The sequence below is a fragment of the Scyliorhinus torazame genome, chromosome 10, assembly GCF_047496885.1.
Source record: "Scyliorhinus torazame isolate Kashiwa2021f chromosome 10, sScyTor2.1, whole genome shotgun sequence".
Classification (NCBI taxonomy): Eukaryota; Metazoa; Chordata; class Chondrichthyes; order Carcharhiniformes; family Scyliorhinidae; genus Scyliorhinus; species Scyliorhinus torazame.
This window is the reverse complement of record NC_092716.1, coordinates 226,676,978-226,704,960: the sequence shown is the minus strand read 5'-3', so window position 1 is coordinate 226,704,960 and position 27,983 is coordinate 226,676,978. Positions and strand designations below refer to the sequence as shown.

The 27,983-nt window shown below is 44.6% G+C and overlaps 2 protein-coding genes across 5 annotated transcripts in view; one reads left to right on the top strand and one right to left on the bottom strand.

Moving 5' to 3' along the window:
* The window catches only part of ipo7 (importin 7), a 111,793-nt gene extending 94,490 nt beyond the window's left edge, over positions 1-17,303 (bottom strand). For all 3 annotated transcript variants that reach the window (XM_072466515.1, XM_072466516.1, XM_072466517.1), the window contains exons 1-2: positions 17,011-17,303; positions 12,745-12,826 (exon numbers count right to left, since the gene is read on the bottom strand). In XM_072466515.1, coding sequence (XP_072322616.1) covers positions 12,745-12,826; positions 17,011-17,094 — 166 coding nt within the window. In that variant the 5' untranslated portion in view covers positions 17,095-17,303. The remainder of the gene's footprint in view (positions 1-12,744; positions 12,827-17,010) is intronic.
* A 9,738-nt stretch (positions 17,304-27,041) lies between these two features.
* tmem41b (transmembrane protein 41B) overlaps positions 27,042-27,983 on the top strand; it is a 64,721-nt gene continuing 63,779 nt past the window's right edge. The window contains exon 1 of one of the 2 annotated variants that reach the window (XR_011933110.1): positions 27,042-27,255. Coding sequence is in view for 1 of the 2 variants with exons in the window: in XM_072466514.1 (XP_072322615.1) it covers positions 27,141-27,255 (115 nt within the window). In the remaining variant the exon portion in view is untranslated. The remainder of the gene's footprint in view (positions 27,256-27,983) is intronic. The other variant, XM_072466514.1, reaches the window with a different exon arrangement.

Below are 27,983 nucleotides of genomic sequence, written 5' to 3'. Positions count from 1 at the left end.
TTGAAACTATTTGAAAATTGAGACGTCTCTAAATGTGGATTTATTAAGCAGGAACTAAACTAATCAGAGCAAAAATTCTATTCTTTTTAAAGAATGTATTAATTGCAAAGGACCAAGTTAGGATATGTCAATAAAAACAGAATGGGGGGAGAAATCAAAAGCCTTCTCTGACTTGGAAATGCATGATCGATAGAGTAAAGGGATTCCTTCAAATTGACTTTCCCATGTTGTTACTTAGGCATATTTCCAATAATGGCCGTCACCTTCCAGTACCTTGTTCCAAGTATTAATTATTCACTTGCGATATAATTAAAAGGGAACCCCAACTACTCAATGTCAGTGTATCACAGCAATCACATTTTCACCCAATGCCCACAAATACAATCCCAATAGGAACTGACAAGAGCAGAAATCATGTACCAATTTCCTCCTTCCTAATTAAGGACAGAGAACAATTGCATCACTATTACCACCACCACAGGCAGCACAGAGGTTAGCACTGTTGCTTCACAGTGCTTGGGACCTGGGTTCGACTCCCAGCTAGGGTTACTGTCTGTGCGGAGTCTGCACTTTCTCCCATGTCTGCGTGGTTTCTTCCGGGTGCTCCGGTTTCCTCCCACAAGTCCCAAAAGACATGCTTGTTAGGTGAATTCGACATTCTGAATTCTCCCTCAGTGTACCCAAACAGGCGCCGGAGTTTGGCGACTAGAGGATTTTCACAGTAACTTCATTGCAGTGTTAATGTAAGCCTACTTGTGACACTAATCAAGATTATTCTAATAAAGAGCATCATTCGGAGCAGAGAGCAAGGGTAGAATTGGATGGCTTATGCATTCTGCAAAAATGATTTTGGGTCTGATTAATCTTCCATGAATACAACACATCTTCCTCTCAACAAAACAGAACAAAATTAATTTTGAAGATGGTGTGACAGACACCATGAATATCTTCCTCTCAACAAAACAGCACCAAATTAATTTTGAAGATGGTGCACACAAATATCCATTTTATTTATTCATTCTTGTGGTATCACATTAAAGCGTGTTTCGATCTTTGATTTTGAGAGGGGATTTGGAAAAAGATACATTTAACACTGGGTTGACAAAAACAGAGCATTCGTTCAGGTTTTTTAAAGAAATAGTCACATTGACATATCCCCATAGACTTTTAACATTACACAAATCATTGGACTGTCTCAACATTTCTTGTAGTGTGAAAGAAAACCTTCAACCTCTTTAATGGTTGTAAACAGTGGGAAATATAACAACCTACAGAGCAGGAAGCAATGACTTCAGAAATACAAAAGCAAAAAAAAAAGAGATCATGCCAAAACCACCGGTTAAGCCTCAGCCAGGATATTGTGTCCAAATATGGGCATCACACATCCGGAAAGATGTAATGGCATTAGAAAAGGTGCAGATATTACCGGGAGGAGGGAAGATCACTCAGTTGTGAGGAGATTGGAAATGGTAGGATTGCTATCATTGCAAAGGAGATTTTCAACATGAGTCTTTGACAGAATAATAGGGAAAAACTAGCCCCTCTGGCAAGCAGTCATGTATTTGAAATCATTCATAAAAGATCTAATAATAATAATAGCTTATTGTCGCAATTAGGTTTCAATGAAGTTACTGTGAAAAGCCCCTAGTCGCCACATTCTGGCACCTGTTCGGGGAGCCAGTACGGGAATTGAACCCGCGCTGCTGGCATTGTTCTGCATTACAAGCCAGCTGTTTAGCCCACTGTGCTATATCAGCCTCTGTCTACAAGATAGATCGGGGAGAACCTTTTTCCATTTAAAGTAGTCAGAATCTGGAATGCTCAACTTGCAACGGTAGAGAGGGATGATTTCATAAATAATTTCAAATAGGAACAGGGCATCTACTGGAGGATGGGGAACTTACTGTTACGGACAGGAATCTAGGGTTATGCAAGACAGCTGTTTTACAAAAGCCAGCACATGCATATTAGGCCAAATGGCCTCCTTCAGTCTTATAAGTTTTTATGATTCAATCATTCCAAGAAGGTTAGAGTGCAGGAAAGCAGTCAGGACTTATCTTACATAAATCAAAGATGACAAACCACCAATGTGGGAAAGTTTTGGGGCTATTTTATTCACTATTTTGAAGTTGTAGTTTTGAAAACAAACAAGTTACAAGATAATTGCTGTCCTGTATATTCATCTTGCTGTAAATCAAAGCAGCTCAATTTATATCAAGTTTCATTTCACAATGTAGGTATTCAGTTTACCTTAAGAGATTGAAGAAGCAGCCATGCTAAACTCATAATAGCCCAGTTCATTGGGGGATATTACTGATATGCCCACGGTTATGCAGTCATGCAAGCATACATCAGGCAGTGAATGAATGACACCTCTGAATCAGAGAAGGCACATAGATTTAAAACTGATAATGGATAAAGCAAGTCCAATTTTCTCACTGTACAAGAAACTCCCAAGTTGGAAGTGCTTGCATAGGCCAATACTGAAACCACAAGGTGGCTGAATACAATAGTTTGTACTCAAAATGAAGTTGCAATTTCTAGTTGATCTTCAGGAATTCTCTTGATTAAACCTGGTGACTTTTAGATCCCCAAAAGTTAAATATGATACAGTTTAGGTAATTTAAGCACCCATATATTTTAGAATTGTATTCAATGGGGAAATACAAACTATCCACAACATACAACTATTGCTGTAACCTCAAGACTGAACCAATCTGAACTCAGCTATAGAATTTTTAAAAAATCAGTGAACTGATCACTACCCAGGTATCTCTGCTGGAAAATAGATATTGGACAAGGGCAGCATCAGGCAATTTTGCTATCTTATAATCAAACAGCTTGCTAAAATTAAGGTCAACGTTCTCACAATAGTGGACGTCTAGATGAGGTACTAAGAATGCCAGTGCCATAAACTGTACCCTTGCAAGATGTGACATCCTTAGAAGAGTAATGGGAGAAAATATTTTGAAAACACATCATATCTGCCAAAAATACCACTATCTCAATGCAGAAAGTAGCTACATTTCTAGTGGTAGTCGGTGAAGAAAATGTGATTTCTGCAATTACAAGCACTGCAACAACCATAAACGGGAATCAAGATTTCTTGAAGCTTGACGTTAACAAAAAGCACCCTTCCTGTTTCTGGTCTTGGATTGCATCAACCTCCCCAGTTTCTCCTGAAGAAGTATACGACTTTGGTGACTTGTTTGACTGAGTTCTAACCTTGCAACTGCTCACCTTGTTGGCTGTCAAGACTGCTTTCTTTCACACACCCAACTGCAATTCCACTAGAGCTCAAACACTAATCAAATCTTTCACTATCCCAACGCTCTCTCCTTTTGAATCTATCTTTTCACAAGTTACAACTTATTCAGAACTAAAATGTTTTTCTCTTCCAGATCATCCCTCCCCTTAGCCAGCTCGTGGCCCCAGCTTTCCCAGAAATCAGCATGACATGTCACTGCTCTACATTATTGGCGCAGTTTCTTTTCAGCAATCCACCCGCCACACACCCTCACCTCTTTGATCGACTGCATCTTACTAACGCTACTCCCTAAACTGCCCTGTGGACTTTTTCCTCAAACAACTGGACCTTCCTATCAAAGGGCTTTTGTTTAACTCTGCATCAAGCTTCCTCTATTCACTCCCATGTTTGCCTCTCTGCTTTCCTTCTTGGTATCTATCAGCTGCACCTTTCAAAGCAGAGGCCTTTATGAAAAATGCTATTTTATTACATCACAACTCATTCAAAATATCTTTACAAAACAGGTCCCACTATATCAGCAGCTGAGTGGTCACAACCAGTTTGCCTTCTATTAACTTCCTTCAATTTTAACATGACCCATCTTCAATCTTTTTCTCTCAAAGCAATGAAAAGCTCAACATCAAGCCCATTAAAACCACAGATGGTAAAACACAACGTCCCCACTTCTTATTTAATGACATTTATGGAATAATCTCATCAAAATGAGGAACTATTTTTCAATATTTAGCAGTATTCTAACTGCAGGATGCAGCATTAAATTATGCTACGGACAGCACGGTGGTGCAGTGGGTTAGCACTGCAGCCTCACAGCGCCGAGGTCCCAGGTACGATTCCGGCTCTGGGTCACTGTCAGTGTGGAGTTTGCACATTCTCACCATGTTTGCGTGGGTTTCGCCCCCACAACCCAAAGATGTGCAGGATAGGTGGATTGGCCACACTAAATTGCCCCTTAATTGGAAAAAATGAATTGTACTCTAAATTTATATATATTTTTAAAATTATGCTATAAATTCTGGATTTCAGGTAAATTTAAGTATGTTGAATAAGGAGCTACACCATGTTCTACAAGTCATGGGCACTATTTATTATGCACTTTCAAGAACTGGATAACATCGAACATTAGTTGAGGGGGGGGGGGGGGGGGGAGAAGGGGGGCTGTGTAGATTAAGGGTAACTATGGCTAATCCCGGATTCCTTTGTCATTTGTTTATGTAAACATGTGGGCTGAGGTTTGGGGGTTGGTGGGCGGATGGGATCGTTGTTATTATGGGGATTGACATATCTTGCTGATTATTGTTTATTGTTGATGGGTGTAAATGTGGGAGAAAATGTGAAAAAGGAGAATTTTTTTTTTTTTAAATTTTTTAAGGAGCTACACCATAAAATAAAACAAGATAAATTGTTTTTATGCCTTTGAATTTGTGTAGCTAGATCAAACAGATCAAGATAATACGAGACTCAATCACCGCACTGTTTCTGATGATTACTGCTTATCTGACATGCAGATGGATGAGCAGAAATGTCTTCCAATTAAATATTGCAAAGTCACAACCCACTGGGTTCAGTCTTCAGTCTGTGCCACAAACTCTTGTTCCCCAACCACCAACTCCATCCCTTCCCCAGGCAACTTTCTGAAGTGGAACCAGACCACTGTTAGCTTGGTATCATGTCTGACCATGAAATGAGTTTCTGATCACATATCCACTCCATCACTAAGTCAGGTTATTACCACAGTTCATTTGATGCTAAAACCTTCATTCGTGCCTTTTACCTCCAGATTTTTTTAAAATTCCAATTCAGGGGCAGTTTTAGCATCGCCAATCCACCTACCCTGCACAACCTTGGGTTGTGGGGGTGAGACCCACAGACACAGGGAGAATGTGCAAACTTCACAGACAGTGACCCGGGGCTGGGATCGAAACCGCTCCTCGACGCCTTGAGGCAGCAGTGCTAACCACTGTGCCACCCCTTTACCTCCAGGTGTGACTATTCCAATAGTCACCAGATCAGCCTCCCATCTCAGACACGCTCAAAACTTTATTGCCCACATCCTGACACACACCAAGTCCTGTCCACACTTCTTGCCCATTCCCAATTTTAGTTGCTCCAATATTCGTAGCCATCCCTTCTGCCTAGGTCCCAAGCTCTTGGGTTCCCTTCCTACATCTCTCAGACTTGCTTTCCTTCTTCAAACTAAACTTTTTTTGAACTAACTTTTGATCATCTGCCCTAATATCCCCTTATGTGGTTTAGTGTTAAAATGTCTTGATAACTTTTATCTGCCATATCTTGGGATGTTTTACTATTTAAAGTTGCTAAATAAATGCAAATTGCTTTGTGCCTTTCTAATTATCTGTTCAGTTCACTGATTTCAGATGAGGAAGGATCAGCTGATTCAACTGACCGTACCACAGCTCCCCTGAATTAGTTGGAGAGAAAAAAAACAATGGCAACAAAAATTTGAACACAAGCAAAACGTCTGTCTCAATTTATTCATTGTAACATTGAAGGATCCATTGTTACATTACCACAGCATCAAAAACTAGAAAGGACTCATTGAGTGTATACCTTTCCCATTAAATAAACTTCAGCAAATACAGACACAATATGAACCAAATTTACTGAGTTCCATTACTAATTGGACTACCAATTTTTAAAGAAGTATTATAATTGAACCTGATGCTTACCAAGAAAGTTACTGATGTCCTGAGTTTACAGTGCAAAAACATCGGAAAACTCAGATTACATAAATCCAAGGTAGTCTGCCAGCAAACAGTTTCTGTCCACATCACTTTCAACATCCGTTGCACCAACACTAGTCAATGGCATCAGTCTGCAGAGGCATACCTGGTTTTAGAGGCTGCAACCATTTGGCTCTCACAAGAATGATTAACGGTAGCATCCATGCACTTCATTTATGTATTATAATGTATGGCTTAATTGAAAATAAAATCCAAGTTTACAATCTAAATGCTGTTACGACACCCTCTTCTAGTGCGCGAAATCATTCATAAAAGATCTACAGGATAGATTGAACAGAACCTTTTTCCATTTAAAGTAATCAGACCGAGAGAGAGAGAGCGCGCGCGCGCGAGAGAAAAGGGTCTTTTCGTCATGACCTCCAGCGATCTCAGACTGGGCGTTCCTCAGCCTTTCACACAGGGTTTAAGCTTTCACAGGCAGCCAAAAGAGACTGCTTGCAGCCTTTTAATCAGAAATTAAACTTTCACAGGCTGACTGGAGAGAGCTTTAATCACCAGCCTTAGCCGATAGAGAGTCCAAATATGTGTCCCTGCTGTCTCCAGGATTAAGCAGAACTAAACTCAAAACGGAGTCTGCCCTCCTCCTTCGAGATTCTTCTGGAGCTCTCTACTAATCAAAGCCACAAGTCCCAGGATTCCAAAAGAGTTAACTGGCTGCTAGCCAAGTCCATCAAAATATGACATCACTGTACCGAGGGGGGTCCTTGGACCAGTCCAAATAGCACATTCGACTGGGTTTGTTCAGTTTAAAATCATAGTCTGTAGAACGCTAGCAGCCAGCATAACGGAAAAAAGCAACGTTTAAGCATGTGGATCCTTACAATGAACTTAAATATAAAAGAATCAGTATGAAGTCTAATGTCGTATGCACTTTTCTGGGGATTCATGAAACCAAGAGTAAATTAACAGTGTATTTGAATGTTTCTGATTTTGTTTACAAACTTTACCTACAATTTCCCAGAAAAAGGCAAGTTAAAAAGTTGGCCGAATTCTGTACCCACGATCAGGACATTCATAATAGATTTGTTAAAGCACCAGACAAACGTCAAAGGCTCATTCATAGTATAAAAGGCCAAAGATGGAAAATGGGATTTGTACATACAAGTGATCGAAAATCTGGCTGTCCGAAAACCAGAACTGTCCAGACATTTCTGATATATAGTTAAGTCACTGATGGCAGATGTCCAACACAGCAGGCAGTGCACACACATTGAGGCAGGTGCCAGTATATCTTTGGCATAAGCATCAAAAACCTGTACCATGGGCATTTTTGTCTGCACCCAACAATATGAGGCCTAATGCCTGTTTTAAGCTCCCTTTACGCAATTGATTCCCCCCCCCCCCAGTGTAGCCACCAACGACGACACACAGCTCAAGCAATAGCCATTAAAGTAATCACTGCCAGCCTCTACGCAGAAGTTCAGTTTGCTAGTCTGACGACAAGTCCCATGTCCAAAATACAGCACTGTCTCAGTCCCAAGGGTGCCCAATTTTGGACACTGGACCTATAAATGATTTTGACATGAGAATCCAATGTATATAATTTCAAAAATTAACAATGACACTGAATTAGGGGGTGCAGCTGAAAAGGAGGGAATGACAACATTCAAGAAAACATTAGTGAATTTGCAGAATGGGAACCTGGAGTTCAAAATAGTTAAGTAAACTTCCACCAAAAGATAAGGCGGCCACACCTGCCTTGGAAAATAAGACACATATTGACCTTAAAATGAGAGAGAGAGGTACTGAGAGAAGATACAACTGAACTGAGGGGGTAATCCAGGGAAGATGAAGAGACAAAGGTTCTTTTCTCTAGAAAAAGACCAAGGGGTGAACTAAAAGTTAATATTTCTCTACAAGTTAATGAAAGGATGACTGGTGAGGAAAACAGAGTTAAGGCCTATTAACAAAAGATAGTCACTAATAAATCCAAATAGGACACTGAAGTGAAACTTCTATACCCAGACATGGATTAGAATGGGTAACATGATACCACAATGAGTAGTTGAGGTTACGAGCATAGTTACATTTAAGGGGAAGCTAAATAAATATAAGGAAAAAAGGAATATGACGAAATGTTAGATGAAGAAGGGTGCGTGAGGCTCTTGCAGAGCAAACACCCGTTTGGGCCTACTGGGCCAAATGCACTTGTCGTTACCAAATTCAAACCCCAGTTGGAACCAGCTAACTCAAGAGACTGGGAACCAAACTTGGCTTACGTCATTCACTACACTGTTCAAACCCAGCTACAGCTGTTCAAGCAGGCCGTTTCCCCTTCCTTTTTGAACCTTGCAGAAAAAATGTCAAAGAATGACATGCCTTTAATAAACTAAAAAGTAGAGAGTTTCCCACCCAGAATACCTACTTAGAAAGTAGCTTCCACCTCCAAACGGAACACAGAATTAGCAAGAAACTTAAAGCAGCTAGTCATTTTCAAAATGAAAAATTAGAAGACAGTTCAGAGAAATAAAGTAAAATGACAACTAGAAAATGGACTAGGGAAGAGTTGGGGGTACAAATTACAATACTTAAAACATTAAAATGTACTATTTTTGCAATTTATTATATTATAACAAAGCTGTGACTGATATTTACTGGCTGAATTAGTGTATCAATGCTTATTTCAACTTATAAAGCTATCTGATTTTTGGTTTCTACTTCCAAGGATAATTTGCTCATTATCCTTGGAAGGATAATGAGCAAAACCTTACTAGTGGGACGTGGAATGGTTTAAAACGAATACTCTCTTCTCCATGAACTCGTTTGAGCATATTTTGAATATGCAGGACATTTAAAGCACAATAACTATTATTTTACATTTCCAATCTTTCTTTCTACTGACCATTCCATGACACAACATGCAAAACTAAAGGTAGTGAATAATCACACTAGATCAAAAAGAATATTTTTCTTAAAATTAAAGTTCAGAGTACCCAATTATTGTTTTTTTCCAATTAAGGGGCAATTTAACGTGGCCATTCCACCTACCCTGCACATCGTTGGGCTGTGGGAGTGAGACCCACGCAAACACGGGGAGAATGTGCAAACTCAACACAGTGACTCAGGACCGGGATCGAACCCGGGTCCTCAGCGCTGTAGGCAGCAGTGCTAACCACTGAGCCGCCAATGAAAAGGATATTAGTCAGAAACAGATTACTTTTTTTTTTTTTTTTTTAAATCATACATGGACCAGCATTTACTGCCCACGAGGAAGCGGTGATAAACTGCCTTCTTGAACTGTTATGTTGTGTAGGGACACCCACAGTGCTGTTAGGCAGGGAGTTCAGGAATTTGACCCAGCAAAGGCGAAGCAACGGTGATATATTTCCAAGTCAGGATGATCTTTGGTTTGAAAGAGAATTTGCAGGTGTGGTGTTTCTATGCATCATCTGCCCTTGCACTTCTAGATAGTAGCGGTCATGGGTTTGGAAGGTGCTGTATAAAGAGCCAGGGTGAGTTGCTACAGTGCATCTTACAGATGGTACACACTGCTGCCACTGGGCACCAGTTGTGGAGGGAGTGGATGGAAAAGGTGGTGGGTAGTGTGCCAATCAAGCGGGCTGCTTTGTCCTGGATGGTGTCGAGCTACACTCATACAGGCAATTGGAAAGTATTCCATCACACACCCAACTTGTGCCCTATAGATGACGGACAGGCTTTGGGGAGTCAGGTGGTGAATTATACACTGCTGAATTCCTAGCCTCTGACCTACTCTTGTAGCCACAGAATTTATATGGCTCTTCTAGTTCAGTTGCGATTAATGATCAACCATCAGGATGTTGATCGCGGGGATTCAGTGATAGTAATGCCATTCAATGTCATGAGTTAGGGTTAGATTCTCTCTTGTTGCTGATGGTCATTACCCAGCACTTGTGGGGTGCGAACATTACTTCAGCCCAAGCCTGGATATTGTGCCAGTCTTACTGCTTTTGGACATGGACTGCTTCAGTATCTCATGAGTCACGAAATGTGCTGAACATTCTGCAATCTCAGCAAACATCTCCACTTCTTACTTTATGATGGAAAGAAGGTCACTGATAAAGCAGCTCAAGATGGTTGGGCCTACGACGGTACCCGGAGGAACTCCTGTTGTTATCTCCTGGGACTGTGATGATTTACCTGCAACAACCACAACCATCTTCCTTTGTGCCAGGTATGATTCCAACCAGCAGATTTCCACTGATTGTATGGCATGGTGGCACAGTGATTAGCACTGCTGCCTCACAGCACCAGGGACCCAGGTTTGATTCCGGCCATGGGCGACTGTGTGGAGTTTCTAAGTTCTCCCAGTGCCTGCGTGGGTTTCCTCTGGGTTCTCCAGTTTCCTCCCAGTCTAAAGATGTACAGTTTAGGTGAATCGGCCATGATCAATGCACAGGGTTATGGGGATAGGCTGGGGGAGTAGGCTGGGGGAGTGGACTGAGGTAGAGTGCTCTTTTTGGGGGTGGGGGGTGGGATGCAGAGCAGACTTGATGGCCAAACAGCCTCCTTCTGCACTGTAGGGATTCTACGGATTTCAATTTTCCTAGGGATCCTTGATGTCATATTCAGTCAAATACTGCTTTGATGTCTAGAGCAGTCACTCATTTCTATAGTTTAGCTCTTTTGTCCATGTTTGAACAAAGGGTGTAATGAGGTCAGGAGCTGAGTGATCCTGGCAAAACCAAACTGAGCATCAGTGATCAGGTTATTACTAAGCAAGTGCTGCTGAATCGCATCATCCATGGCCCCTTCCATCACTTTACTGATGGGGCAGAAATTGGCAGATTTGGATTTGTCCTGTTTCTTGTGTACAGGACAGACTTGGGCAATTTTCCAGATTGATGGGGAGATGCCAGTGTTGTAGCTGTACTGGAACAGCTTGGCTAGAGGCACGGCAAGTTCTAGAGCACAAATCTTTAATACTATTGCCAGAACATTATCAGGACACATAGCCTCTGCAGAATCCAGCGCCTTCAACTGTTTCACGTGAAATTAATCAAATTGGTTGAAGACTAGCACCTGAGATACTGGGGAAAACTGGAGGCCAAGATGGATCATCCATTCGATACTTCTGGCTGAAGATTGTTGCAAATTATTAAGCTTCATCTTTTGCACCAATTTACTGGGCTTCCACATCAAGGATGAGGCTATTGAGAAGCCACCTCCTCCAATGAGCGTTTGCAGATGATAAAGATCTGTAGAAAGACAAGTAGTATTGAGGAAGCAGGGGGCTGCAGAAGGACTTGGGACAGGCTGGAAGAGTGAGCAAAGAAGTGGCAGATGGAATACAATGTGCAGGTTCAGTCAGCAGTTAGGAAGGCAAATGCAATGTTGGCATTCATGTCGAGAGGGCTAGAATGCAAGACCAGGGATGTATTTCAGAGGCTGTATAAGGCTCTGGTCAGACCCCATTTGGAACAGGCGCCGGAGTGTGGCGACTAAGGGTTTTCACAGTAACTTCATTGCAGTGCTAATGTAAGCCTACCTGTGACAATAAATATAATTATTAATTATTGTGAGCAGTTTTGGGCCCCGTGTTTAAGGAAGGATGTGCTGGCCTTGGAAAGGGTCCAGAGGAAATTCACAAGAATGATCCCTGGAATGAAGAGCTTGTCGTACAAGGAACGGTTGACGACTCTGGGTCTTTACTCGTTGGAGTTTAGAAGGATGAGGGGGGGGATCTTATTGAAACTTACAGGATACTGCAAGGCCTGGATAGAGTGGATGTGGAGAGGATATTTCCACTTGTAGGAAAAACTGGAACCAGAGGACACAATCTCAGACTAAAGGGACGATCCTTCAAAACAGAGATGAGGAATTTCTTCAGCCAGAGGGTGGTGAATCTGTGAAACTCTTTGCCGCAGAAGGTTGTGGAGGCCAAATCACTGAGTGACAGAGATAGATAGGTTCTTGATAAATAAGGGGATCAGTGGTTATGGGGATGAGAAAAACATCAGCCATGATTGAATGGCAGAGCAGACCCGATGGGCCGAGTGGCCTAATTCTACTCCTATGTCTTATGGTTTAAATGTCGACTACCATTCATGACTGGATGTGGCAGGACTGCAGAGCTAGGGTGGCACGGTAGCACAGTGATTAGCACTGTTCATTCACAGCGGCAGGGTCCCCGGTTCGATTCCCGCTTGAGTCACTATCTGTGCGGAGTCTGCACATTCTCCACATCTGCGTGGGTTTCCTCCGGGTTCTTCCATTTCTTCCCACAAGTCCCGAAAGATGTGCTTGTTAGGTGAATTGGACATTCTGAATTCTCCGTGTACCCGAACAAGCGCCGGAGTATGGCGACTAGGGGATTTTCACAGTAGCTTCATTGCAGTGTTAATGTAAGCCTACTTATGACAATAATAAAGTGTATAGATTATTATATATCTGATCTGTTCATTGCAGGATTGGTTAGCTGTCTATCTCATGCTGCTGAACTCTGTTTAGCATGCTAATCCTGTGTCGTCACTTCCCCAGGCTGACACGTAATTTTTAGGTGCTACTCCTGGCATGCCATCATGCAGTCTTCATTGGACCAAGGTTGATCCCCTGGCTTGGTAGCAATGGTAGAATGAGGGATATGCCAGGCCATGAAATTACAATTCTGCTGATGGTCCACAGCACGTCATGGACACCAGGATCTCGAAAACATATACCCAATAATATGGAATGTCTAACTCAAAGATGGCCTGGGCTCTGTTGCACATGATTTTTAGACATTAAATCACTTACCTGCTTGCCTCACAGGCAAATCCAGTTGGTCTGACATTGTAATTTGAAGCAGAGTCGATACAAAGGTAACAGCTTTGTTGGCCTGTATTGTACAAAGATAAAAATCTATTAAACTTGTATATTCGATTGATACAACTATTTAAAATTTAAATGCAGATTATAATTTCATACTATAAGACAAGGGGAATCCGTCCTGAGAAACATTTGTGATTTAATCAACTGATGTCAAGAGTGCTCCCAGCATGCCTAGATGGAGTGCAAAACTACCTCTATCCTAACCCATCGTACAATATGTCATAACCTTAATACACATTAAATTTAATCTGAGATACGGAGCTGCTAGAACATTTGTATGACTCTCAAAATTCCAAGTCAGTTATCATTTTAGCTATTACAATTGAGGCAGTTTACTCCTGAATGTTGCAAATTCCTACCCAAGGACTAGACCGATATTGCTCAAAGTAATTTCATGCAGAACTTCTACAGCCAAGAAGTTATTCTCATTCCATCAGTTTATGTTGTGGTGAACCTAACCAGGGACGAAAGAACAACAGACAACACAATCTTCCTGTTCAAATTTCCAATTTCTCTCAATGCAGTGGCAACTTAGCCTGTACAAAGTGTTAGAATCAAAATCCTCAAATGTCACATTGAGTTTTTTCCAAAAAGGTTTTAACTCTGCTGGAGGGAGGATGGTTAAACAATGAGATCTCGTGCACCATCAAGTGGTAATGTGTGAGCAAACGATTCAACTTCAGATCACGTTCGAGTTAAGTCCAAATTTGTCTTCACATGATACCTATACTTTTCAGTAGGGGGTCATTGGACAGCTATCAGGAACAATGTCATCAATAGTCATCGCACCCTATACCAGCACAAGCCCAGGACCAAAATATATATAGTTTGGAAATGAAACAGAAAATGCTAGAATCGCACAACAGCCCAGACCTGTGTAAGTTAACATATCTGGTGCAGATCATTTTCAAAAAGAAGGCATGGACAAGCATATAAGCACAAATAGAAAGCCACATAAGAGACAAAGGGTGAGCAAATAGCCATGGACGCATAGATCTCAAGAGGAATAGCAGTGGCGCAGTGGTTAGTATTGCTGCCTCACGGCGCCGAGGTCCCAGGTTTGATCCCGGCTCTGGGTCACTGTCCATGTGGCATTTGCACATTCTCCCCATGTTTGCGTGGGTTTCGCCCCCTCAAGCCAAAAGATGTGCAGGGTAGGTGGATTGGTCACGCTAAATTGTCCCTTCATTGGAAAAATTGAATTGGACACTCTAAATAAAATAAAAAAGATCTTAAGAGGAATGAGACATGGAAAATCGGAATACCATGTTGGAATTTCTGTGGGGTTCTAAATGAAGATACCAAGGGCGGCATGGTGGCACAGTGATTAACACTGCTGCTTACGGCACTGTCGACCCCGGCCCTGGGCCACTGTCCGTGTGGAGTTTGCACATTCTTCCCATGTTTGCGTGGGTTTCGCCCCCACAACCCCAAGATGCGCAGGTGGATTGGTCACGCTAAATTGCCCCTTTAATTGAAAAACAATTATTTGGTACTCTAAATTTATATAAAAATAAGTAAATAAAGATAAAGCTGAAGTGAGAAGCAATATGTTCTTTATAAATAAACTTCTTGCAAAATGCATTTTCAGTAATCCAAATATCCTGCATGACACCTGTCAAATTTCTAGCACAGAATACAGTACTGTTAAATTACAAACTGACTTTACTTGAGGAAGTGGTGGGTGGGGAGGGATGTCTTTTCAACCCACGGTACAACTGTACTACATTTGGTTTCTAGCATCCCATATAGGTACAGTGGTAATCATGAGTGTAATTGGCCAAAGTATTTAATTGAAAAGTTAAAATTACTGTCATACATTAAAAAAATGTGTCTACAGGATGGTTAGGGCAAATTTGCAGCCGCCGTGAGAATATGGTGACTAAGTTAAACAGTGCTTAGCAAGTGATGGGAAAGTTTGTGAATCGTGTATCACTGCCTCACTTACAGGTAAGGCACTGTTACATCATAGATATTTCTATTAAACATTTTCTACTAATCGATATTTTACACAAGGATCATTCCCAGTGACTGATTCACAAATTTTTACTTTATGTAATACACACGTGTTCCATTTATGTTTAGATTTTACTTGCACACGTAGCTGTCAGTGTAGCCATATATGAAAATATTTTCTGAAATCAGCGACAACAGAAATCAGGTTCGCATTGTTCTAGAAAAGGTATTCAGTTGTTCATGACAAACCAGAAAGACGGGTTTGATGGTTGTTTCAAGTCTGCCCTAAAATCCTAACAGCTCCAAATAGAACTACAGAATACCTACAGTGCAGAAGGTGGGCCTTTGGCTGATTAAGTCTGCACCGACTTTCTGAAAGAGGACCTTATCTAGGCCCACTTCCTCACTTGATCCCCGTAATCCCGCCTAACCTGCACATCTGTGGACACTAAAGGGGAAATTTAGCATCGCCAACCCACCTAACCTGCACATCTTTGGACTGTGGGAGGAAACCGGAGCACCACGGGGAGAAAGTGCAAACTCCACAGTCACCCGAGGTCAGAATCAAACCGAGTTCCCTGGTGTTGAGGCATCAGTGCTAACAAATATTCAAACAGATTTGAAATGCACATAAAAACATTGAATCCATGATTCAGAATCTATGTTGAGTGAATCAAAACTAAACAGTAACAGCAGTTACACCAAACATGTATGCTTCCCAACAGATTCCAACAAATACTTAATTCAAAATTGAAACATCATACTCTGGGACCTAGTTTGATAGCACAAATTAAAAGCAATCCAATTCTGCACAAACTAGAATCAAAAGGCAAGATGAATCAAGTGTGGGGTTCCAGAGGGCAAAGAGAAGCTGAGATAAGATCCAGGACTCCTACTTTGACCGCTGTTTACTGATAGTACACAACATACAGTGATGCTATGGTCCAATAACCTAGCACTCATTGCCAAAGTTTAGATGAATACCAGCCAAGTTTCTCACACACGATAGCTGGTCCCTATGTGAAGGTCTTTAGTTGACAGGTGATAGATACCCCCATGTTACAATAATCTAACAGTATTCAATACTAACAGTTGCTTGGACAAGTACCAAAGGGAGATGGCATTTAAGAGTCGTAATCCATTGAAAGGATAAAATGTCTTCAGGAACGGATGGGAGAAAAGTCGCAAAGCGAAAACAAATACATTATCTCAAAATGCTCCAGCTTTCTTCGTCACAATTTATTAGAGCTCAGTGTATTGATAATAGAATAGATATCAGATCAATGCTATTCTTCATTACATAGAAAATACCATCAGGCAGATAACACACTACATATATCCGCTAGCTTGGTTAACATCAAGCTGCAGTTTACAAATGGATTTAATATTTAAACCCAGCTTGCTCAAATATTATAGTAAAGAAATGCTGTGTGCCAAGCTACTGGTTGAATTATCTACCACTTCCCTTTAAGTCCCCCACCATAACATCTGCAACATCCAGATCAACATTGTGGTCGACCGGACCAGAGCTCTTGCAAATCAGTGGCAGAGACTGGGACGTTCTTTTCTCGAAATGAAGGTGTGCATCCTGATCTACAATCTCCTGTCAAACATGAAGCTTCAGAGGGCAAAATCCACATATCGCAGGAGAGTTACAAGTTAAAGAAGGAGGGGAGGGGTTGATGGAAGATGGGGCAATAGGTGAAGCCATAGACCAGGCTAAGACACTTTAGAAAAAAAACGACCGGCTCTAAACTTTGACAAAAGAACTCTACTTGAACGTTTCAGCCATAATGTTATTTGCTTAACAAATTAGGAAGATGAAGGTTGTGCTTCTACGGCCGAGGACCAATGTTGTAGCCGCATTCGCACCACATACACATAAAGTTCGCGATCCACTTGATGTATAAAGAAAAGCTCGACATTACCAGCCTGGCGTAAATACCAACTCAACAGACGCCCTAACTAGTCATTCAGTTTATCCTGATGAGCAGAGAGGAGGCAATAATCTGCGGGTTAGAGGTCACTAAATTGGCCCCAAGAACATCGCGAACCGTTACGTGCGATTTTAGGCGTGAGGAAGGCAAAACACTGAAACATGTCTGCCGGCAGCAGGCGGCCACCGAACGGACGCGGCACTGACGCTCAGGCCGAGGCCTGGCCGCAAAGCTCTGGCATTTCACAACTCGACGCACACCGACACCTGTAAGGAGCCGGGGCCTGGGCCGCTGTTACCTCGTTGAGCTGTCGCTCAGCCGCCTCCCTCAGCGCCGGGTCCATGGTCCCCCTCAGGGCCTCGATAATTTTAGTCGGATCCATCGGAAGTTTCTCTGCCGCGCTCTGGAAGAGAATCGACGTTCAATTGATTTTTTTCTAAAGTCCCTCCTTCCTTTAATACGTTTTAAACAAATTGTACAAGCGGGTGTTGTGGTCGCTGGGCCGCCGCTCACTGGGCCTCTCAGCGAGCGGCCGATGCGCACATGGAAGCTGCGCTTCAACAGCCGCCGGCGCCAAAGGAAGAGCGTCGCGCGCCGAGCCCGGATACAGGGGCGCGAGACCTCCCGTCATCAGCCGGCCGGCCAGCCCACTCACCACCTTCCGCTTCCCCAACCCACATCCTGCCGCCGCTACCCGCGCGGCACCTGGGAAATGTAGTCCCCCGCACCACCTCCTCACCGCAGATACATCCTCTCAACACGTGGTGTCTCCCCCCCCCCCCACCTTGTGACTTTTTTCCTTTTCATTGGCTTAGTGTGCAACAGCAGCGTGTGGACCGTGGGCATCGCAGCTGCAAGTTCTCAGTTCCATTGCTCATCAGTGCCCACTTGGATGACCTTTCTTCCATCATATGGTCAGATGTGGGGATGTCCGCTGATGATTGCACAACGTTCAGCCATATTTGCCACTTCTTAAGACACAGAAGCAGTCCACGTCCAAATGCAGTAAGACCTGGACAATATCCAGGCTTTGGACTGATAAATTGCAAGCAACTATTCACCTCACACAAGGACCCAGGCATCTCTCCAACAAGACAGAATCCAACTATCTCCTCATGGCATTCAAAGGCATTGCCATCACTGAATGGCACTACCATCAACATCCTGGGGATTACCATTGGCCAGAATCTAAACTGGACTCACCATATAAATACTGTGCTTACACGAGCAGATCCTAACTCCCTAAAACCTGTCCATCATCTACGTGTGATGGAATACTCCCCACTGGCCTGGATAAGTGCAGCTCCAGTAACACCCTTTCAGGACACCCCATCCTCTTACAACATTCACTCCCGGCACATTGGCAGCAGTATGTACCATCTACAAGATGCATCACAGCAACTCTCCTTCAACAGCCCTTTCCCACCCGCAAGGACAAGTGCAGCAGATGCATGAGAACACCACCACCTTCCAAGTCACACACCCTCCTGACATGGAATTATATCACCATTACTTCACGGTCGATGAGTCAAAATCCTGGAACTCCCTCCCTAACAGCACTGTGGGTGTTCCTACACCACATGGATTGTCGCAGTTCAAGAAGGCAGCTCACCACCACCTTCTCTAGGACAATTCGGGCAGGACATTAAAAATGCTGGCCTAGCCAGCAACGCCCACGTTCCATGAAAACATTTTAAAAAGCAAATGCACTGACACAATTGACCTCAGGGCCATCAAGTCAAATGATTCTTGCTGGAAAATATTGATATTAACTGAGGAATAGAATTGATTCAACCATTGGTGAGCTTTATAGTCAAATGAACTGGCATAGATTTATTTTATTAATTCATGGAGTATGTACATTGCTGGCAAGGCCAGCACCCACCATGTAACCCCAACTGCACCTAAGAAGGAAATGGTGTGCAACCCCCTTGAACGTCTGCAGTGCACGCGGTGAAGATACACATGAGGTGTTGTTAAATATGGAGTTTCAGAATTTTGACCCAGCAATGATGAAGGAACAAGGCAATATATTTCCAAGTCAGGATGATATGAAGACTTGAAGATGATCTTGGAGGTGGTGGTGTTCCGATGCGTGACTTCCCTGATCTAATTAGTAGAGGTTGTGGGTTTCAGAGGTGCTGACATAGAAGTCTTGGTGTGTTGCTGCTTGCAATGTGTAGATGGGACACACTGCAGGCACTGTGCGCCAGTGGTGTTGGGAATGAATCTTTAGGGTTTGATGCACCAAATGATTTATTTCTGATTAAAAGCATCAGAATTAATAAGCCAACCCAGCTGCTTCTCACTGAAACCATAAAAATGGCGGAACAATTGTCTGTATTGATCTTATATCTGATACAGAGACAAGGAACAATTTTTAAAATACAGCAAGCTAAAAAACAATTTTTAAATGACATATATCCTGTCTACGTAAAGTCACATAAAATGCAAATATTTGTCCATTTCACATTGATGAAAACTGTTTTCATTACACGTATGTCCTATGTTTCTGGATTTGTTTGTGTCAGCCTTGGTTTATGATAACATTCTCAACTCTGAGTCAGAGTATTTCTATGCTCAAGCCTTACTTCAGGACTCAAGCACATAATTCAGGCTGACACTCCAATGGACTGCGGAGGTAGGGCTGCAATATGCGAGGAGTTCGTATTTCAGACGAAACATTAAATTGCAACCCTGTTTATGCTGAACTGTGTTATTTGAAGAAACAGGATGAGGATTTCCTGGATAACTTTTATACCCCAATAATACCACCAAAAATGAATCATGGAATTAATTTCATGGCTTTTTGGAATCTTGTTGCACATAATTTGTCTGCCGATTTTGCCAACAAATCAATAGCAACTGCATTTAAAAAGTAGTTAATCACTTCCGGGTGCGGCTATGCAGAGCTAGGTCGCATATTCGGTAGCTCCCGCTTGGAACGGACTTTTGGGCTCTTTTGCAGGGCCCCCACGGCATTTGTTTGACATTTCCCGGTGTGGCAAGAGGACTGCAACACTCCCCTGACGGTGTCCCCCAGGAGTGTTGTGTCTTTTGGCTGCCAGGCCCGGCAGAAGCAGTGGAAGATTTGGCTGCAACAGGATAAACAGGGCCCCTTCCAGCATGCAAGCGGGGGAAGGGCAAACCTAAAGCTACAAACTGACCTGAGGACCTTTATCAAAAGTGAATTCTAACAGCAGAGGGAACAACTGTGAAAAGATCTCACCAGGGCCACTGAAGAAGCGGGGACGAGGCTTCCGGTGGCGGCCATGGAGGAGTAGGTCACGCATTCGGCAGCTCCCATCTGGAACGGACACTTAGACCTTTTTCAGGAGTTTCCACGGACATTTTGGGGCAGATTGGTGAAGCGAACACTGCCAAAAGGATTCCCTCTCGAGACTTTTGGGCTCTTTTCAGGGCCCCAAAGAGCACTTTTTCGACGTTTCCCGGTGTGGGAAGGAGTTAATAATAGTTCCCCGTCAGTCTATGGCTTTAACTAGGAGCGGGGTGACAAAAAAGGTGGTGGTGGACCAGAAGAAGGGAGGGAAGAAGGACAAAATGGCGGTGGGCGGAGACCAGGCAGCGTGGAGGCAGTGGGCGGAGGAGCAACAGGAGGGTATCCAGCGCTGCCTCAGAGAGATTAAAACGGACCTGCTAGAGCCGATGAAGGCTTCTATTGATAAGCTGCTGGAGACACAGACGGCCCAGGGGGTGGCGATCCGAGAGGCTCAACAAAAGATCTCTGACAATGAGGACGAGATCTTAGCCCTGGCGGTAAAGGTGGAGGCGCACGAGGCGCTCCACAAGAAATGGCAGGAGCGGTTCGAGGAGATGGAGAATCGGTCGAGGCGGAAGAATCTGCGGATTCTGGGCCTCCCGGAGGGGCTGGAGGGGCCGGGCGTGGGGGCCTATGTGGTCACCATGTTAAACTCGCTGATGGGAGCGGGGTCCTTCCAGGGGCCCCTGGAGCTGGAAGGGGCCCATAGAGTGTTGGCAAGGAGGCCCAAGGCTAACGAGCCTCCGCGGGCGGTGCTGGTGCGGTTCCATCGGTTCGTCGATCGGGAGTGTGTGCTCAGGTGGGCCAAGAAGGAGAGGAGCAGCAGGTGGGAGAACGCGGAGGTTCGGATATATCAGGACTGGAGTGCGGAGGTGGCGAAGAGGAGGGCTGGGTACAATCGAGCGAAGGCGGTGCTGCACAGGAAGGGGGTGAAGTTTGGCATGTTGCAGCCGGCGCGATTGTGGGTTACCTACAAGGACCGGCACCATTATTTTGAGTCTCCGGAGGAGGCGTGGGCCTTTGTTCAGGCCGAGAAGCTGCACACAGACTGAGGGTCGGGATGGGCGATTGGGGACTGCGGTGGATATGTTATGCCTATTTTTGTTTTGGGTTTATTTTTCTCTGTGTTTTTCTCTTTCGGGTTGGGGACGGTGGATGGGGCGGGTTGGGCACTGTTTTGGTTGGTGGCGGGGCCTGGTAGGTGGAGAGCGCGGGATTTTTTTCCCGCGCCGAAGACTGTGGGGTGCGGGACCGGGGCGGGGAAGCGAGGATTGTTTCCCGTGCTTAGAACGGAGGGGGAGAGCCTGTGAATGGGGAGCGGGAGAGGAGAGTGTGCCACACAATGGGAGGAGTCGAAGGGGAGGCGGGAGTGGCCGGGGTCAGCAGGTGTCAGCTGACTTGCGGAAGTGCAATGGGGGGAGTAAACCAGCTAGGATGGGTCCTAGCCGGGGGGGCGGGGGGGGATCGAGTTGCTGCTGCTAAGATCAAGGAGGAGCTGGAGCGAGTGGGGTGGGTCAAGACGGGGGTATGCCGCTGTGGGGAACGGGCCGGGTGTGGGGTGCGGGCGCGTGGCTGGCCGAGGAGGGGTCATGGCTAGTCAGCTGGGGAGGGGGGCGGGTAGCCCCCTAATCCGGCTGATAACCTGGAATGTAAGGGGACTGAATGGGCCGGTTAAGCGGGCCCGCGTGTTCGCGCACCTGAAGGGGCTCAAGGCGGATGTGGTTATGCTCCAGGAGACACACCTGAAGGTGGCAGACCAGGCAAGACTGAGAAAAGGGTGGGTAGGTCAGGTGTTTCACTCAGGGCTAGATGCCAAAAATCGAGGGGTGGCGATCTTGGTGGGAAAGAAGGTGTTATTCGAGGCGTCGAGCATTGTGGCAGATAATGGCGGTAGGTACATAATGGTAAGTGGTAAGTTGTGATGCAGGAGGAGGAGGAGGCCTCGGTGGTGGAGTTGAAAGGTAAGTGGGAGGAGGAGTTGGGAGAGGAGATCGAAGAGGGGACGTGGGCAGATGCCCTAGGGAGGGTGAACTCTTCCTCTTCATGCGCGAGGCTCAGCCTCATACAGTTTAAGGTGCTGCACAGGGCACACATGACCGGGACAAGGATGAGCAGGTTCTTTGGGGGTGAGGACAGGTGTGTTAGGTGCTCAGGGAGTCCGGCAAATCACACCCATATGTTCTGGGCATGCCCAGCGCTGGAGGAATCTTGGAAGGGTGTAGCGAGGACTGTGTCGAGGGTGGTAGGATCCAGGGTCAAACCGGGCTGGGGGCTCGCAATATTTGGGGTGGCAGAGGAGCCGGGAGTGCAATACTTATGAATAAGCTGATATCTGTGGTTCAGCCTCAGAAAACTCATAACTTCCTCAGTTGCTAACCACTGCCTGAGGGTTCAAGATAATTGCATCAAGAGATAGCATTTTTAAATATATTCTATGAGTAAGTTTGCAAATTAATGTATTGAAGTTAGACATCCTCATGTTGCAATTTAATCTCCATCATTGCAGTTAAAATGATTCTCCTGGTGGGGTGTCAGAATTTTACATGTGTCATTGCATTGCAAACAGTAATCGTGCTTCAAAAAAAAACCATCTAAATGGAATGATTTTCAATATATTTTATAATTCAAGAGCATCACAAACAAGGCAATGAATATGCTATGTGGTCATCGAGTCGTAGAGCGTTGCAGCACAGTAAGAGGCCCTTTGGCTTATCGTGTCTGTGCCGGCCATGAAGCACCTGCCTATTCAAATCCCATTTTCCAGCATTTGGTCCGTAGCCTTGTATGCTGTGGGTTTCAAGTGCTCATCTGAATGCTTCTTAAATGTTGTGAGGGTTCCCGCCTCTACCACCCTTTCAGGCAGTGAGTTCCAGATTCCCACCACCCTCTGGGTGAAAAAGTCTTCCCTCAGATCCCCTTCAAATCTCCTGCCCATTACCTTAAATCTATATCCACTGGTTATTGACCCCTCTATTGAGGGAAAAGTTTCTTCCTTTCTATTCTACTTATGTCCTTCATAATTTTGTACACCTCAGTCAGGTTCCCCCTCAGCCTTCTCTGCTCTAAGGGAAATAACCCCAGCCTAACCAGCCTCTGTTCATAGCTGAAATGCTCAGCAAAGGCAACATCCTGGTGAAGCTCCTCTTCGCCCTTTCTAGTTCAATTACATCCTTCCCGTAGTGTGGTGACCAGAGCTGCACAGTACTCCAGTACTGTGGCCTAACGAGTGTTTTATACAACTCCATCATAACCTCCCTGCTCATATATTCTACGCCTCAGCTAATAAAGATGAGCATCGCATAATGCCTTCTTAACCACCTTATCTACCTGTCCTGATGCCTTCAGGGACCTATGGACATGCACCCCAAGATCCCTCTGGTCCTCTGTACTTCTGAGCATCCTACCGTTCATTGTTAATTCCGTATCTTGTCAGTCCTCCCAAAATGCATCATCTCACATTTTTCAGGGTTAAATTCCATTTGCCACTGTTGTGCCCATCTGACCAGTCCATCTATATTATCCTGTAATCTAAGGCTGCCTCCTTGCTATTTACCACACCACCATTTTTGTGCCATCTGCAAACTTACTGATTATACAACCCATACTCACGTCTAGATCATTAATGCACACCACAAACAGCAAGGGACCCAGCACCAATCCCTGCGGTACACAGGCTTCCAGTCAGAAAAACATCCTTCAACTATCACCCTCTGCCTCCTGCCACTAATTCAATTTTGGATCCAATTTGCCACATTTCCCTGGATCCCATGGGCTCTTACCTTCTTGATCAGTTTCCCATGTGGGACCTTGTTAAAAGCCTGACTGAAGTCCACGTCGACTACATCAACTGCACTGCCCTCATCTACACACCTAGTCACCTCCTCGAAAAATTCAAGCAAATTTGTGAAACATATATACCCTTGACAAAGCATGCTGACTGTCCTTGATTAATACTTGCCTTTCCTCAGAACTTTTTCAAATAATTTGCTGACCACTGATGCTAGACTCACTGGTCTGTAATTATCTGGTTCTTCCCTACTTCCCTTCTTGAATAATGGTACCACATTAGCTGTCCTCCAGTCTTCTGGCACTCACCTGTGGCCAGAGAGGATTTGAAAATTAACGTCAGAGCCCCTGAACTCTCCTCTCTTGTCTCACACAGTAGCACAGTGGGTAGCACCATTGCTTCACAGCACCAGGGACCAGGGTTCAATTCCCAGCTTGGGTCACTGTTGGTGCAGAGTCTGCATGTTCTCCTGGTGTCTGTGGGTTTCCTCTGGGTGCTCCGGTTTCCTCCCACAAGTCCCGAAAGTCGTGGTTGTTAGGTGAATTGGACATTCTGAATTCTCCCTCAGTGTACCCGAACAGGCACCGGAGTGTGGTGACTAGGAGATTTTCACAGTAATTTAATTGCAGTATTGATGTAAGCCTACTTGTGACGATAATAAAGATTATTATTACATAGCAGTCTGGGATGCATCTCATCTGGGCCTGTGGTCAGGTGGCCAAAGGGATACAAAGCATAGTGAGAACGGGTGATAGGTTGGGCACCTCTGACCAGACTATCTATTCTATTGGTGTTGATAATCAAGCATTAAGTAAAGGCCAGGAGAACTCCCCTACCCATAGAGATGCGGGATGTTTTATGTCCGCTTCCCACAGGACCTGGGGACCAGGTTGGGGCCTCAGTTTAACATCTCATCCAAAAAAAACAGCACTTTGAACAATGCAGTCCTGTCCAGGATTTTCAGTCTACATTATATGCTGAAGTCTGGAGTGGGACTTGAACATTCATCCTTCCTACTCAAAGGTGAGAGTACTTGAGCCTCAACCAATACCTAAAATAACAGTTTTAATTCACCTTTGAGCATAATTACATAATGGAGCATAATAAACTCCATTTACCCGCTCTCTCTCCATAGCCCTTAATTCCTCGAGAAATCAAGAATTTATCAACTTCTGTCTTAAAGACACTCAACGTCCCGGCCTCCACCGCCCTCTGTGGCAATAAATTCCACAGACCCACCACTCTCTGGCTGAAGAGATTTCTCCTCACCTCTGTTCTAAAGTGACTCCGTTTTATTCTAAGGCTGTGCCCCCGGGTCCTAGTCTCCCCTGCTAATGGAAACAACTTCTCTACGTCCACCCTATCTAAGCCATTCATGATCTTGTAAGTTTCTATTAGATCTCCCCTCAACCTCCTAAACTCCAATGAATATAATCCCAGGATCCTCAGACGTTCATCGTATGTTAGGCCTACCATTCCTGGGATCATCCGTGTGAATCTCCGCTGGACCCACTCCAGTGCCAGTATGTCCTTCCTGAGGTGTGGGGCCCAAAATTGCTCACAGTATTCTAAATGGGGCCTAACTAATGCTTTATAAAGCTTCAGAAGTACATCCCTGCTTTTATATTCCAAGCCTCTTGAGATAAATGACAACATTGAATTTGCTTTCTTAATTACGGACTCAACCTGCAAGTTTACCTTTAGAGAATCCTGGACTAGGACTCCCAAGTCCCTTTGCACTTCAGCATTATGAATTTTGTCACCGTTTAGAAAATAGTCCATGCCTCTATTCTTTTTTCCAAAGTGCAAGACCTCGCACTTGCCCACGTTGAATTTCATCAGCCATTTCTTGGACCACTCTCCTAAACTGTCTAAATCTTTCTGCAGCCTCCCCACCTCCTCCAGACTACCTGCCCCTCCACCTATCTTTGTATCATCGGCAAACTTAGCCAGAATGCCCCCAGTCCCATCATCTAGATCGTTAATATATAAAGAGAAGAGCTGTGGCCCCAACACTGAACCCTGCGGGACACCACTCGTCACCGGTTGCCATTCCGAAAAATAACCTTTTATCCCAACTCTCTGCCTTCTGCCTGACAGCCAATCGTCAATCCATGTTAGTACCTTGCCTCGAATACCATGGGCCCTTATTTTACTCAGCAGTCTCCCGTGAGGCACCTTATCAAAGGCCTTTTGGAAGTCAAGATAGATAACATCCATTGGCTCTCCTTGGTCTAACCTATTTGTTATCTCTTCAAAGAACTCTAACAGGTTTGTCAGGCATGACCTCCCCTTACTAAATCCATGCTGACTTGTCCTAATCCGACCCTGCACTTCCAAGAATTTAGAAATCTCATCCTTAACAATGGATTCTAGAATCTTGCCAACAACCGAGGTTAGGCTAATTGGCCTATAATTTTCCATCTTTTTCCTTGTTCCCTTCTTGAACAGGGGGGTTACAACAGCGATTTTCCAATCCTCTGGGACTTTCCCTGACTCCAGTGACATAAATGGCAAACACTTGTTATTGAGGTAAAAGGGGGACATTCGGTTGGGGGTCATCATTTGAGTTTTATGTGGTTTCATTTGTTCCTCCCGGAGGGACGCTAATCAGGTGGGGTTATCATTTAGGTCTGGGACACTTATCAAATAGATCCATTGAAGATGAGCTGGTTTGGAAGAATTTTGGGTTATCACCAATCTCTCATTTATCTTTTGTGATGTGAAATATCTTCTTCAGCGACCACTCTCTTCCGCGTCAGATTGTCCATATCACTGATCATGGGTTCTCTGAGTCTTTGCGTGGCTGTTGAGTCCGATCCTAGAGCCGCACCCCCGTCCGTACACTTAGCAGGCGTTTCCGGGAGGTGGGATTGGTCATTGGATTCAAGATCGCTGGCATTCCTTTCCCGGACCTTGTCCTGTGGTGCGGTATTCTCGAAGAATTGTGTCCCTTCAATCGGGAGGTTCCTCCAAGTAGGTCTCTTCTGAGCAAGCGTCTGCCAGGCATTGACGATAAATAAACCACATATGTAATTCAAATATAGTTTGTTATTATGAAATCAAGTGAATTTTAAAGCGTCAAAGCCTTGGTTTTATTTGTTGGTTGCAGAAAGAAGTTCAGACCTCAATGCAGGATTGAACAGTGGGGGGGGGGGGGGGGGGGGGCACAGACGGTGCACTAGCAGTGACACCGCCAGGCCACAGCAGTGCTAGAGCGCTTGACACGTCCGTTGGGCAGAAGGTGGTCGCTCTTGCACATGCGTGTTGTTGTGTGAAAGGTGAAAGGGCAGAAGTGCTGGACTGTGACTGGCGTCAATCTCTTGTCCACCGGCGGATTCGGTCTTTACAGCGCAGGAAAATGGCCATAAAGAGGACTGGTGAAGTGTTGAGGCGATCCGGCGTGGTTTTGAATGATGCTCCCCAGGAGGAAGCGGCGCCGCTGGGCACCGCGGCTGACGGCGAGGCTGCTCAAGGTAACGAGGGGGAGAAGGTGCGCGCGAGGCACTCGCGGTTTATATCGGTCTGCGGGTAAGCGGAATTGGGCTACAAGATCTCTCAGTCTCTGGGAACGGGACTGGAAAGAATTGGAATAGTCGAGTCTGCAGGTTGCTGAGGTCTGAGTGAGTGTTTGGCAGCTTCCCTGATGGGGTTCTGATGCCAGCAGCTTGTCTTTGGGTCGAACAGGAAACCGTGACAAGGGAATGGAGTTTATGGTGATGACTGAAATGACGGCTTTGAACTCCCAATTGTCTAGCTAGCTGGAGGAGAGTCTGGTAAAAGCAGTTTTGTCAGTACAGTGGTCAAGATATATGTTGGTGAGGTCAAGCTGGATGCCACTGAAAGTTTACACCATGTCTGCAAATTATGTTGCAAAGGGCCAGTGTGCAGATGGAAAATAATAGAAATTATATCGTGCCTTCATAACCTCCGAATATCCCAATGCACTTTTAGTTTTGGCAGAGTTGAGTGAAGCCCAATGATTGTTGATGTGGTCTGACCAGCTCTGCTGATTGATGGTTATGCTTAATCTTTTATTAGTGTCACAAGTAGGCTTGCATTAACACTGCAATGAAGTTGCTGTGAAAATCCCCGAGTCGCCACTGTCCGGCACCTGTACACTTGAGGGAGAATTCAGAATGTCCAATTCACCTAACAAGCAAAAGATGGTTGTGCTTGTTGGAGGTCAATCACCTCAGTCCCA